Below are 15,277 nucleotides of genomic sequence, written 5' to 3' on the forward strand. Positions count from 1 at the left end.
CTTTTCGTATAGTAAAAAATAAAGTGTTTGTGAGATACTTTCTTTGACTCACTGAGTACTTAAGTCTTCTGCTCTCTCTCGTTGCCAGATCGTTGGTTGTCCGCACGTGAAAGCTTGACGTTTGTGGCGTTCACTATCGTGTTGGATCCCAGAGTCGCAGCCACTTGGAGCCACCACTCCCTCTGCCGCGGTCACTGCATAAAAAGCCTAGTTCCAGGAAAAGTCAGCCTTTGTTCTACACACCGGACCGATCCTGACTTTTGCTTCCCGACTCTGGACTTTTTTAGAGCGTTTTTTTGTTTACCCTTTTAAATATCTGTTGCCTTTTACCTGCTTGCTTCTGCTCATCACTGGGTTCGACCAGTAGAAGATCTGCAAATCATAACATGCCCATTTATGGCCTTTTTGCTCTGAAACAGGCAAACAAACATCCAGCTACTTTATTGCTAAGATTCAAAATGCAAGTTGTCTTAATGATAACAAGAGAGGCTGATTTTCTTATCCTGTTGCTGGACCTGACCATGGGTCAAATTTAGTTACATTGCAGCAAATAAGTACTTTTTACAACTCTAGAAGGTGCACCACAGTGACATCTCCTCTCGGTTCTTCTGACACACTTTCAGTTAAATATCTCTGGTTAATTATTCAACATCACGCATAATAGCAAACACTGGAGAAACGTTGAGAAAACGGGATTCTTATTTGTTTATTCATTGCTGCTTCTTCATTTTTCCTGGTGTCTGTGGGCTTGGACTACCTTAACAAACTATCCAACTATTCATCGCTCTGTTTTGTACATTTTTATCAGATGTGGTCTGAGACGGCAGCGGTCTAAGCAAAGCTGTGCTATGAGCAATCAATGACACAACCGGAAGGAATTCCTTGATAAATGCCTTACTTACTTAAGCTTTTGATGCAAAGGAGTGGCAGTCCCTTCCAACTAAGGGGGCATTATGCCGCTTACCTAAACTGTCCTCGTAATTTGTGCTGTAGTATAATTCATTTTTCTACAGACCAAGTCTTTTTGCTTTTCGAATTTTTAACTACATTTGCCTCTCATATTTCTGAATATCTCTTATAAAGCACTTGTATTAAAAGAGTTTTATGTTGACGTGTTTGCGTTTCACTTAAGGGAGGAATCTGTGTACTCCGGCCCTCTTTTTAATGAATGTGTAGTTCTCTGAAAAAATAGCATTTTTGAAATATTTTTTCTCTCTCTCTTGCAAACAAAGGTAGGAGGATCATCTGAAATATGTGCTTTGTTTGGTCAAGCAGCCATTGTGAAATCCAATCACGTCACAAAGTCAACACGAGGATGGTTTCATTCACAGGAAAAGCACACAAAGGCTTCGACCATTGACCATAGCTGATGAGCAAAGACTGTGGCCTGAGTGGAGTCGAGCCAGCGGACATACCAGGCAAGCTTGGCATACTTGGATTCATGTGACACAAAAAGACGCATTTCCCTTCCTCTAGTCACAAAGACACTCTGAAGCCCTTTGTTCCTTTCATGAACAGGGATTTTTATATATACATAATTGCTGCTTCCTCTGACTCTCATTAATAAAACAGAGACTAACTCCCAGTTGGGCTGAACCAAGGCTCAAGGAGGGGGTTGGTGGAGGTTGGGATGGCATGGAGGGGTTTGATATGTTGCCTGAGGTGACACACACGTGCTCTCTCTCTCTCTCTCTCTAACGCACACACACACCCATGAAAACACACAAGTACAAAGCTACAAAACCTCTCAGCTTCTCCAATCAAAAGCCTCTTTTCTGTCACAGAGAAAAAACTTCAAAAGCATCCTCCACAGCCTGATGAGAGGCCCTTGAAGCTGGAGTGTGGCAGATGTAAACCCGCCCTCTGACACATGCACACACTTTACAGAAAGGCGAACCAAACAGAATTATGAAAATAAGCCACATGCTCACGTGTGTGTGTGGGTGTTTGAGGCGACCCCTTCTGTGGATCTGTGTTCAGTTGACCACTGTGGATGAGATGTGACACTGAGGATGAATAATACAATAGAGAGATACTCGGACGTGTCAGCAGCATCTGTCTCTGTCTGCAGCTGACGTGTGTCATCCTCCCTCCTCATTCAGAGGAGAGCGCGGAGGCTTATACAAAACTAATGAAGCAGACACACGCTGTATTAACACACACTCCCTCTCACGCACGCACGCATACAAAGACAGGCAAACAAGTAGCTCCGGTTGAACAAGGGGAGATGGGGCCATGTGGCCGCATCGTGACCAGCATCTCATCTCAGATTTCTCAAATTCCCTTAAGAGTCTCACTCAGTTCCTGTCTGATACACAAAAATTTGTTTCAGCTCATGGAGGGGAGGTTCAGAGCGGGTCGGTCACTGCAAGCGAGAGCAAAACACTGAATGATTTATGACAGGACTGTCGTGAAAAGCTGGTTGTTGCTGGGTATATTTCTTAGGGTTGTAACTGAACTGAAAGGGAGTTTGTTGTTACTTTCAAAGTAGGCGATGGCCCCTCAGCTGTGCTCCGATTGGCCGAGGAAAGGATAATTAAAAGACAGAGGATGGAGAATAAAAGACTGAGAAGAAGAGAAAAAGGCAGGAAGAGATTTTGTGAATGTGAACAATAACACAGTCTTCCTTTTGTGGCGGAACAGGTTCTGGTGCAAGTTACACTAGATGACAGGTTCTCATGGGAATTAATGTCACATTATCTTATTATCCTACTTAATGCACCTCAACACAGCCAAGAATCTTTGACATGTTAATGGACTGAAATAAGATCCACAGGTTAAAAAAGGAAAAAGATCAAATAAAAACATGCAGAATGTGTGTTTGGGTGGGTGTGTTTAGAGCCTGAAGTGTGCGTGTACGTGCTGGCTCAGAAATGATCTCACCAAACAGCATTATGCTCTATAAGTTAAGTCGAGAGGTGACGAAAACTCCAACACATGACTATGAATAGAGCTCCACGATGAATAAGCACTTTGTGTGTCTGCCTGTAAGGTGGACTTCAGCCAGTGTTGGTGGAAAAAAAAAAAGATCATATTGACTCCAACAACAGTAAGTTGCTGCATCAAAGTCAGATTTTTACTAATTTTCTAAATGAAATGAAATTGGTCAGTGAGGACATTGAAAATAATTTAATTTGTAATTCCAGACTTTTCTAGAAATAGGGCTGGTGCAACATTGTTGTCTGGTTGCTCACTTTCACCCTCTTATCCTCATTATTCATCAACATTAATTCCAGCTGTTGCGACTGTGTGAAAATGACTGAACACTGCTTCAAATGCAATGACCCCAAGGAATTGTGGGACTTCCTTATTACCTTTTCCTTCTGTGAGGTTTAACTGATTTAAAATTCCTTACTGAACTGAGGATGGCAGCATCCATTGAGATGTACAACACAAATAAGCAGCACAGAATCCCAAATGCTGGCAGAGATCTGTCTTTTACTAACTTGTCATGTTTCACATTTAACATCAAGGAGTTCTCCACAAGCCACAACCAGCCTCCCCCTCAAGACAAATTACCCACTATATAAAGACTATGACCCATTCAGTACAAATAAGGGGTGTGTTTATAATCATGGCGGTTACAAAAAGATTTCTGTACAAAAATCATTTTAAGCGCTATCCCCAGTTGTCTATGTTCCTTTACGTTACACCCGGACCATTTAATCAAACCATCATCACAACAAACAATACCAAGAAAGCTAAATGAATCCCAATCCTTCCTCAAACTTCCCCTTCTCTGTTGGCCATTTGGTTTGTGCCAGCCAAACTGCACACCAGGCCCTTGTCAGCAACATTCATGGGCGTGCCTCGATAACAGTGTTAATCTCCAGAATTACCTCAGGGAGTAATTAGAAACAAAGTAAAAAACATACCGAAAATAAAAATGGCATTAATGCAAGTTCTGAAATGTGTACGTTCAAATCGAGCACCTGCTTGGTGAGGGGGGTGTCTGCATCTCCCTCACAGTTTCAGAAAGTACGGTGCTGTGACTCTTTTGCATAGCAAGCCCTGTCAGAGCACAACAATGAGCAAACCATACTGTTTTTTCTACTTGCAACTGAAGAACAGTCATCTCGGGTGCGATGTCATTCCTGACTCACAGTTCTGACTCCCGAGGCCGATGGAAGCCAGCCTAAACCTAAGAGAGCGAGGGAAAATGGAAGTGAAATGGGAGTCAAAATACACAACATAAGGTAGTGAGACAATTAATTGTGCCAGAGCTTTCAAACTCCTAGACTTAATCCATAAAAATCACTCAAACCTAATTAAATGTATCACTTGTTGCTATGGTTATATCCAGTAATGATTTTGGATGTTTGCTTTTGGAAGCTTCCCCCTTAAGGGCTTTTGTGTATAAAAATCAAGTTACACTTTGCGTATACTATAAGAAGCTAGCAGTCTCTGTTATTCTGACACAAAACCAGATGGCATTATCTAACTCAGAACTGACTGTATGTAAATATGGGCAACATGAATGAAAAAGTTAAGCTAAGTAAGCTAAGTACATTTGAAAAGCCCCTGGAGTTCTCACTGACAGGTTTTTGTTTTATTTTGGGGAATACTGGGATTAGTTTACATGATTTAATGTCGAGCAAGGTGTGCCAAACCAGCTCCCAGGCAGGTATTATGCTGAAGTATTACATGGCAACAGAAAAAATTCTGACACAGTTCAGTAGCAGAGTGTTCTGTGTGGAAGAGAATAACTTTGTTTGGCTGAGACTTTACTCTTTGCAGACCATGTACATGCATGAAAAGCTGTGAGACAAAATTAGGGCAAAAATGGTTTGCTCTTCTGTTGTAACTAGTGAAATATGTTTTGCTGATAAAACTCTAAAAAAAAAAACTTTTTGAACACTATTTTAGAATAAAAAACACAATTTGTTTTGTTTTTTTACTTTAACTGGTATTTGCTCTTCTTTTTGCACTTGTGTTGGTTTGTTGTTTTTGTTTTAGGGGAACATTTTCGATGTGTGCTTACTGCAGAACCTTCCAGTGATTATATAACACAGATTTTCACATTCAGTGTAGGAGCACAAATCTACTCAGCCCTTTCTTATTCTGGTGTTTGCAGCAGTTAGTAGCCTTTTGGTCTTTTGGCAGCATCTTCCTGTCTCCACTCGTCCACTCCTCTCCCTTTCCCCCTTCATCAGCAGCCAGACAGCCATCCAACTCTGCCAGCTCTGGTTGGAGGCTGGCGGCTGCTTCGTTCCAGCTCTTAAATCAGAGAGGCTGTGTTTAGATCCCCCCCGTAGAGCATAGCTACACTTGCAATACGAGCACTGCTGAGCTCCACTCTTCCGAGATGAAAGAAGGATGTGTACAGTTATTCTCATCCCTGTTAGTCCATTAAAAGCTTCATTTCAGTCTCTCTGGTTTGGCAACCCCTCTGAATTCCCCTCTCTAGGAGCTCATAATATAAAAAACTATCACTAACAAGGAGGCAGTTTCCAAGCTGCAATGAACTCAAAAGCAAATATCAAAGATACAACACAGAAGACAAAAAAAGAATATTCAAATAGAGAAAGAAACTGCTTCTGATGATGTCGAAAGGGTCATACTGGAGTAAAGTGCACCACTTCAGGCTATATTATTTGAAAGGGACAACAAATCCTCACAGAGAGCTATTAAAGATGATGCAAAGAGGTTTAAGTGCACCATCAACAGAAGTGCATCTGTTTTAAGCGCTGCTCCTAGTTCTCATATATTCACTTTAGATCCATTTTCTATCAGTATCCTCATTTTAGGGCTCCCTTCAGGTTCTCCCTTCACTCATGTTCCCCTTTACTCTTGTGTACATGTGACAGTTTTTCTACATCTTAGTCCCAGTACACATATTCCCAGAGTTGACAAAACAACTTTGATGATGGCAAGTAACTTTTACACAAAGCTCCTGGGTCTTTCCAAGGAGGGCTCGACTTAGCAACTTAAATTACCTAAATCTTCCAACATAAAGAGACTTTTCCATGCAAGCTGCCAAGAGGCTATTTGCCTTGGCTCTACTAGGATTTGACTTTAGCAACCAAAAATGTGTTACAGTGTGCATTTGTGTGTGCATGAGGGAAGTTCTTCTTCTTTGAAAATGCCACAAAGACCTCCCACACTGCACAAACTCGAACAATACCGAATCCTGAAACAGATGGAAAATGCTTGCAGCCGTTGACAGCAGGATTGTATCACCTTGTAAAATGTAGACAGGCCCATTATTAGCGATTTAGCTGCTGGAAAATTGACCGGGGTTTATATACTATGATCAGCCACTACATAAAATCTGCTGGCATGCAGGTGAAACCTGTAACATAGTGATGGAGGGAAAAAAAGATGTCTACAGAGGTGGCTCAGAGTTTCTCCAATATGGCAGGTCTAACTTACCAAAAATGGTCCAAGAACAACTGGTGAACTGGCAGCAGTCGTGGACATCTATGGCCCACTTTACTGAAGTGTGTGGTCTAATACCGCATAAGAGCACAGACTAGTGAAACCCTTCATGCTGCTATGATAGGAAGGAACACAGTAAAATGTCAGCAGCAGCTGAGAATGGGGCTACATAGCTGCAAATCAATCAGTGAGTCCATGGTGACCCATTTTCACTGCCAAAAGCACCCACAATAGGCACCTGAGAATCAGAGCTGGATCACGGAGCAAAGCAAGAAGGTGGTCTGATCTGATCATCGGGTTTTTTCTTTTACATCATGTTGGTGGCCGTGTGCCTGAGCTCGAAAGAGAAAAGATGGCAGCAGGATGGACTACAGGAAGATGAGAGGTTGGCAGAGACAGTGATGCTATGGGCAATGTTCCCCCGGAAAACACATTGGGTTCATGCATTTCTATAGATATCGCTTCAGCACAAACCTATGTGAACACAAACCAAACACACGTCCTCATGGAAGCAATATTACCTCATCACACTGACCTCTTCTGACAGATTAACGCTCCTTGATACACAATTGTTAAGGAAGGTTTGATGAACCTGACAAGTGTCCAAGATGTTGACATTGGCCTCAAAATCCCCCAGATTATCATCAGCTGCCCACAGGACTTCAGGGATCCGTTTTTTGTCATGGTGCCTGATACCACGAAATGCCTTCAATGGACTTAGTTTTCAGCGCCTCAGATGATTTACATAACATTAAGCAAGTCGCTTTAGAGTTTATCAAAGGAATTTCTGGGAAATAGTTGTGTTAATTCTCTTAAGACTGGTGAAAAGACGAAGGCTACTCACATAACCATGAAATAGACAGTAGTGACAGCTTGTTATTGTCTTTTTTTTTTTCCTTGACAGATGCAGGTAAGCTGTGTCCCACTGTTTCCAGTGTTTATGCTAAATCAGGATAATGAGTAAGGCAGTAATGTCATTTCACGTCCCTTTGAGCTCAATGTCTCATAAATTCTTTAACACAGTCCATAAAAGGGAGTACAATCTGTAATAAAATCTACATAATAGATTTCAAGTGATCTATTCAATTCAAATGTGGCACCAATAAACTTGACCATTCATCAAAAACTGAGATATACTGTTACAGACTGTGCTTATTACTGGGTTTGGCTGAAACTTCTGTTGATTAATGAGCCGAATTACCATAATGTTGATTAAAACATAAAAGTCAGGAGAAAATCTCTACAAAAATAGATTGTTGCTTCATTGCCAGCCAAGGTGAAATATGGCTTCGTTGTTAGCAAACTTTCATGTGACTCTTGTGACAATGGAGAGTTTCACAGAGAAACAGTTTGCCAGAGATTTTTGCTTTTGTAACTGGAAAGAATGGTTAAAGTTGAATTTTCCTTTCAGAAGAATGTATTCTTTAGACTCCTATAAAATAACACCCACGATTACTTGATTAATGAGGAACATTCAAACAGTGAGGTCTGGGGAGGCATTTTATCCTCGTTTGTGAATGTATATGATTGTGCAAGGTTAAAATTCTAAAAGATACATGCTGACATAAAAGAAAATTTAGATTTCTAAGTTAAAGCATTTGTCTCGCTTGGTCAGACAGACCATAAAGACGCTTTTGCTAGTTTCATAGAAATTGTTAGCAGGCAGATGTAGCTCAGTAAAAGTCAAACGGATGCTAGAACTTGAGAATCTAATATTTACTGTTCTCTGGAACTGGCTGATCTTTATCAGTATTGGCCATTCATCATATGGGAGTAAAACTGGCTCAACAGGACGGTCATCAGGCTACAGCTGACAGCAAAGTGCAAATCCTGTGAGTACAAAGGGCGAGTCAGCACTAAGCACACTTCCTTTATAATCCATCTTTTATATTCACCTGAGGCGTCTCTTGTGAAAGAACAATGGCCCTCCATCTAATCTGATTTCTACCTGGCTTAATCTTTCTCTGTGGAGGCCCCACACCATGGGCCCCCACACAGGGACTTCCTTTGTTGATGTACAACAACAGATCAGTTGAACAGGTTGGAGGAACAATGAGTCTCATTCATGCAAACGAAAACTGTGACAGCAAGTTTACACATCGCACTTTTACAACCCATGAGAAATATCTGCAGCAAGATACACTTTGTAGGAAGTATACAAAGGTTTTTCTGTTCTGTTCATCATCTCCCACTGATAACCGCCACAGGCAGCCTGAAATACTCAAAATGTCTTACCCTGCACAAGCACATTTTTTCCAGGCTACCAAGGGGGTTATGTAAGCCGAGTTTGAAGCAGAGACATGTTTTACTGCTGGCTATCTTCCTGTTATCACCTTGGGTGTTTGAAAAGAGGACAGATAGAGGATTTGTGTTAGGCAGGAGGAATGAAATTACACTCAGATAAGCAGTCGGTAACACATTCCTTCATAGCATCACTTGCAAAAACAACAAATTGAAAGTTGCTAAAGACACAGTGACTTAATGACGTCGGGTAACCTACGAGGGGGTGAAAAGATGAAACTGGCTTCTAATGTTTCTCCAGGTTTGGCTTTGACCATGTGAGACAATGATCCACCAGTCATCCAGACTGAAACATCTGGACAATAACTTCATCAGTGAAATTTGGTGCAGACTCATGGTGCCCAAACCATGCATAATACTGACTTTTGTGATCTACAAATCCTCCCCGTTACTATCGTAACGGTGCTTTTTTTTTTTAAGGCTTCATGGATCTTCATAAAACTATTTTCAACATTTGTTTTGTCCTCTGACTTTTAGTCAGAACTATTTGGGTCAAAGTGCTTTCGCTTTGTGACCAATTCATCAGCTTTAGCTGCTCGTTGTATTTAGGGTCAACTGAGATCATGTGAGCCAGGTCACATGAGAACGTGCACGTTTTAGCATAAAACTTCTAAAAAAAAAACAAGAAAACAAAAACATTATTGGCTTGCAGCGACTATAAAACTGACACTTCGTTTTGAGAAAACTGCAGGACATGAAATCCAAATGAGGTCTACGCAAAACGGTACTTTAAGAGCAAAAACAAATAGAAAACAACTGCTGACACAGACTTCATCAAACTGAGAAATGCCTCGGTGTTTTTTTATGAGGTTTGTCTGCACATCGGGCTCCATGGAGAGTCTATTTGTTAAACTTTGTGGTGAGTGCAGCCTCTGACACAGAGCAGGAGCAGCCAAGACTCTGGACTTTCTGCAAACTGCATTACATAAAACGCCTCCGAGCTGTGAAGCTGCCGCGCTGAGGTAGATCGGAGACACTGGACGTGAGAGGAAGCGACGGGGAGCGATGAAATGGCAGACGAGGGGAAGCAGCATGGAGAAATAATTGTTGCGAGGAGACAGAGGAAAGCCACTAATGACAGCAGACAAAAACCGGCCACTACTGTAGCGTCTCCCCTGCCAGAATGACAATAAGGCAGGAACCGGCGGGCCCTACTGTTAGTGAGGTCTACAGAGGGATTGAACAGCCACAACCACAGGGCCTGAAAATAGAGCTTTGTCTGGGAGCAGGCTGTTATTAGGTCGCCTAAACATGGGGTCAATACCACCATTATTGCACCTCCTAGACACTGAGAAATGGCTAGTCAGCCATCTAATTGGGTGGTCAGGATTATTTTGATGAGCAGTGAATAACAACCCCAGTAAGGAGGCACAATTACATGTCACACAAAGTTAGTCCAGGACACATCATTCGATGCACGCTTGACTTTGGGCTGAACAACAGAAATCTAAAAATTGCACATAAAACACCATTTCAGAACTCGTATTGGAAGAAATTCAGACAAACAAAGTCATTTCAACACTTTTTATTACTAAATATCTCTAAGGCAGCAGTTTGTGCTCACGGGTCTCTAATGTGGCGCAGTGAATAAGACAAAATAGTACAAAAATCAGTTTTGCTGTGTGCTACAGACATCGTCAGACATGTCTTAGTAAATAAAAGTTTACAGACAATAATAATAATGATAATAATAATAATAACAATAATAGACATTATTAACATTCATTTTCCCCTTCAAGTATGCTACTATCCAAAGTGACTAGTGTAAAATTGGCCGAGGAAATAAAATATGTTCATGATTATTTACAGGTTACAGGTCCAACACGTGTGCAAATGTGTGGGAGAAAGACTGGAAACACCTCAGTTCGGCGTGTTTCCGCATCATTTCTCGTTGTACGCACACAGCTACACGATTACACACACATACATGCGCACAAAGCGATGTGACCGACTTGCTCCCGCATTGCACCACAGAGCGCATTGCAGTAAGCGTTCGAGAACAGCACAGCAACATTTAAGACTTCATTTGATCCGAACAGTGGCGTCCTCCGGCAGGCTCTGCCTCTCCTGCGGAGGTTTGGTAAAAGTCTGGAGCAGAACTAAAGTGCTCTTGCACAATTTCTTTCTGTCGCACAGCCTCTCTCCTCCAGAATCAAAAGCAGGAAAGTGTACCCATGAAAATTGCTCTTGAACCTGAACATTTCAGTTTGCCAAAGCAATCCCAACTCAAGGCTCAGCTTTCAACCACTGGAGATGGTCTTCGTGGGGTGTCCCTTAGCTGTCATGGAAACAGATCTGTTAGCCAACGAGTGTGAACAGCATTTGGGGTATCGCTGAGGTTCTGGGGACCGTTTCAAGGCTTAGTTTTGGCTTAAGTTAGCAAATGAGGACTAGGAGGTCAAAGTTGGAAGTACAGGGGGAAAAGAATCGCTAGTAAGTGGGCCTTGAGCTTGGAATGTTTCGCCAAAGTCTGGAAAAGGATTCAATTTACGAGTATGTCACCATGCACATTAAGAGTCCATAAACATAAATCTTCTACAACCGTGTAAGAGCCTGATAATTAATAATTCAAACACGCTTTAGATGCGTACTAAATACTGTAAGCCAGAACACTACATTCTAAAGTGATTCTTTTCAGTATAAAGAGACACTTAACCCAGCAAACAAATCCAAAAACCAGATCCGATACCGGGTACGACTACAATATGCCTGTAAACACACTTGTTATGGACACGTACTTCAGTAAAAAACACTTTGATGATGACCACATAACCAGCAGGGTGTCATTAATCCTTCATGCAAGAGCACAGAGGAACTGAATCAGCCGCAGGTTTCTTTGGTTGAAACCCACCGAAACAAGCAGACCGCTTTTTGTTTTTTTTTTAACTGCTACATAATCCCGGTGAAAACACCGCTCACGAACCGCGTCAGAGAGCCAACGGGCAATGCACCTCAGTGCAAAGACACCAACACAGATCAGGAGTTTAAAAAAAACACACCTTCAATTTTCCGTTCTTCCATACGACAGCAACAGATGATTATGGATTCGTAAAAGGCCAGGAGTCTCCAAAGAGGGTGCATACACATCAGTGCGTGTATTTTAAAGTGTATACAGATATCTGCAGACTTCCGCTCGACTTTTACGTCTCGATTCAAGTCAAATCTCTGTTTTCAAACAGGACTGTGGAGGAGAAGGGCGCCTTCTGCCCACGAGACCACATACAGTATGTACAGTAATATACATAATATACACAAAACCTGCTTTAAATCCAGCTTGTGAGTTCAGCCGTTGTCATTTTCCCTCTGAAGACACAAAACATCGTAATGTGCCAAGCTACTTCAGGATTTCATGGGATTTCTCTGTGTGCAGAGAAAAAGAGAAGACCAGATGAGCATCTCCGCATTTGTTTCTTTGAGGAAAGACAGACTTGCCGCAGGACCGCTGCTCCTGTCGCAGTAGGACGCAGCGACTGACACGTCATCGGCGATCAATAAAGACAAAACAAAGCAACAAATCTTCATATTGATCTGAAACACAGACCAGCCGGCAGAAAGAAAAAGGAACCCGACAACTTTGCAAAGAGTCAGATGAGTAAAGTGAGGTCCAGTGAGACGAGCTTTTAAAAAAAACTTGTCACTCACTTTTCATTGGCTTTTTAAAAAAGTAGGACAGCTGTGGGACAAACTGAAAACTGCTTCAGTTCTGTGTTCTGTCTGGCATCTGAGTTTATTACATGTAGATACTGAAAGAGCGAGGGAGAATGATGCATGATACAAGTGATCTCATGACTGCCGTTACTCCTCATTCATCTCATGCATCATTTGAGTTCCAACATTTTCCTCTTACAAAATGTTGGGACTGCGTTTGTCATGACTACCATCGTACCGTCAACTGAAGCAGCTGATAGTCAGCTTTGCACTTAAAGCAGCAGTGAAATGTTATGAAATGTACGCTACGCTCACAGTTACAACGAAACAAGAGATGAAGGGGACACTTTTGGGTGAGACAAACTCAATAATGACCTTCATCATGTTTGCAAGGCGCTAAATGTAGCCATGCTCTGAGACAACTCTGAGAAAAATGCCTTTAAATGAAGCAACTTTTAAAAAGCAAACTATCACGGTGAAAGAGGCAGACAGGAGAGGATTCTTTGAGTTTGTCTCACTCCTCATAAGCAGCAAAACGGGAAAAAAAAAAAAAAAAAAAAAGCCAAACTCCCTTCATTTGAAATGAAGCATAATCATCACAGAGAGCTTTCACACCCGGTGCCGACACTAAAGGCGTGAAACCTCGATTCGAAATAAGCACGACTAAGACGAGTACCGGTAACGAAACCAAATGGTGCTTCGTTTCATGCATTCTTCACAGAAATGTTCATTCATTAGTCGGGAATGGAGTATTTACACAGTGTAGTTGGACCCTCACGCAGAGTGGGATCACTTCTGCTGAATTATTTCACGCTGTCCCACATCCAGCGGAAGCGTGCTGCAAAGGCCACGGCTCCATCGCCTGACTGCGCTCTTCGCCAGGAAAACATCCGGCGCTTTCTCCTCCAGCCCTCCAGCTCTCATGGCTTTAAGTCTTTGGATTCATAAGAGTTCATTCGAAATGTTTTTTTCTTTTTTTAAAAAACACACACCTTTATTTTCCTACAGCTTCTTTTCTCCGTACTTGTGCTCAAATTAAAAACTACAAATTAAATTAAATATTGGCGGATAAGAAGCAAAAGTGGAGAAGCGGTGTTAAAAGATGAACATTCTTGAATAAAACGTTGGGAAATTTAGACTGCCTTTACTGTACTATTCATCAATAACAACGCCACATTATCACACCAAAGTCTCTCCTTTAAATGAGCCTTGTGGACAAACTGGGGACCAGAAACTGCCACAGTTAACCTTCTTATTTTGGAATCGGTGCTAAAAAATTAAAAAAATATGACATCCTCCTTATTCAGGTCTTCTGTGGTGATTGTGTAAGCTGGTGGGACGCTGTGGCCGAGCCCGTGGACGTGGGCTTGAGAGTTTGGACCGAGGCTCTGTGGCTGGAGGTGGAGGCACCCGCTACCCTGCGAGAGGGGAGGCTGAATGGAAGTTTGAGGAGGCATGGGGGGCTTCTGCACATTTGGAGGTAGGGAGGAGGTGGGCTGGGGCTCTAGTCCAGTGTTGTCTGGAGGACTCAGCTGATCTGTCAGGCACAAAAAAGAAAGGCCATTAGAGAACAAAGGATTACTCCAGAAATGGTATAAACAGCAGATTAGTCAGTAGTCCCTGTTAAGCACCGCCGGGCTAATTCATCCAGATTTCAATCAATCATACGAAATCCTGCCACTGGTTTTTTTGTTGGTTGTAATTGTGAGAAAATGGGATTAAAATGTCAGTGTCAGCTGCACAGCCGGCTATTAATCAAAGGGGAGCGTGTGAAATTGATAGGTGTTTACAGAGGGCGAGGCCAGCACGAAGCCAAGCTCAAGAGAGGAATGCGATCAGGTGGGGTCAGGTTTGCCCAGGTGAAGAACACATGTTCGTGTCTGTGAGAACCAAGATTAAAAATGCAGCAGGCAATCACAGGCGAGAGGAGATTGCTTTCGAGTTTGTCCGGATCGAGCAGAGGACGCGGTATGTGTGTGTGGAGAGATACCTGAGTGGTGATGCAGGGAATGGGGCTGAGGGGGGGCCGACAGGGGGAGCTGCTGGTGGGGGCTGATGGAGCGCTTGGCTTTGAGGGCGTTGTCCTCTCTGGCGGACAATTTCAGAGGAAGCATCTGCTTCATATCCACCGAGGCTGAGAGCAAGAGGGAAGTTGGAAAGAAGGAGGCAAAGAAAACAAGAGAAAAACTGACTTAAGTCATTCAGTTTCAAAATTAGATTTCACCTAAACTGGAGCCATCTAACCTCTGGAAGGCCAATATTAGATAAACAGTGGCTTTACCCAATTTAGACAGCTAATGTAATTGTAATAAGGGTGATCTGGTCAAGCTTGGGGCAGTTGAGAAGTGAGTTTACTGCACTGATTAACGTCACCTGCAAGAATAAAAGCAAAGCTCCAAGAATCTTTAAAAACTTTTAAAACAATGCGTCGGTCTTACTTAACATCAACTCACACAACTGCTGGAAAAAACACAAATTACTCTTTAAGAGTTTCCCAAAACAAGTACAGACAAGCAGAAAGGAATCTCATATCAATCACTTTTTCGCATATTTGCTACGACTTCAAGAAGCAACTCAAAACTTGTTTGCAGCTCTGATGAACATCAGCGTTTTCCCCCAGGCTGACAGCGCTGACAGCAGCACTGCTGCCCCGCCAAAGGTCCTGCAATCAAATATTAGCAAAAGGAGCAAATACCTGTCAGGGCTACATTTTCAGGGCTTTTTGTTGTTGTGGTTGTCAAAAACGGGACATTTTACAATGCCAATTCCAAATGAAAGGCAATAATTTACAAATCTCGTGAACCAAAACTGAATCGACTATAGAACATAGAAAATACATCAAATGTTGATGGTCAGATATTCCGTGGAATATAGCTCATGTTGACTTAGATGGCAGCTCATTAGACGCTGTAGCAACAAAAGGCTGGAAAAGTAAGTGGTACCACATGAT

At 42.2% G+C, this 15,277-nt stretch overlaps 2 protein-coding genes across 3 annotated transcripts in view; one reads left to right on the plus strand and one right to left on the minus strand.

Annotated features, from left to right (window-relative positions):
- The window catches only part of timm44 (translocase of inner mitochondrial membrane 44 homolog (yeast)), a 251,283-nt gene that overhangs the window by 192,265 nt on the left and 43,741 nt on the right, over positions 1-15,277 (plus strand). The gene's annotated exons all lie outside the window — the stretch shown is intronic.
- arhgef18b (rho/rac guanine nucleotide exchange factor (GEF) 18b) overlaps positions 10,190-15,277 on the minus strand; it is a 40,128-nt gene continuing 35,040 nt past the window's right edge. For both annotated transcript variants that reach the window (XM_072389494.1, XM_072389493.1), the window contains exons 30-31: positions 14,318-14,461; positions 10,190-13,864 (exon numbers count right to left, since the gene is read on the minus strand). In XM_072389494.1, coding sequence (XP_072245595.1) covers positions 13,605-13,864; positions 14,318-14,461 — 404 coding nt within the window. In that variant the 3' untranslated portion in view covers positions 10,190-13,604. The remainder of the gene's footprint in view (positions 13,865-14,317; positions 14,462-15,277) is intronic.

This window comes from Leuresthes tenuis, unplaced genomic scaffold, assembly GCF_036924035.1.
Source record: "Leuresthes tenuis unplaced genomic scaffold, fLeuTen1.0.hap1 SCAF_7, whole genome shotgun sequence".
In the NCBI taxonomy this organism is placed as follows: domain Eukaryota; kingdom Metazoa; phylum Chordata; class Actinopteri; order Atheriniformes; family Atherinopsidae; genus Leuresthes; species Leuresthes tenuis.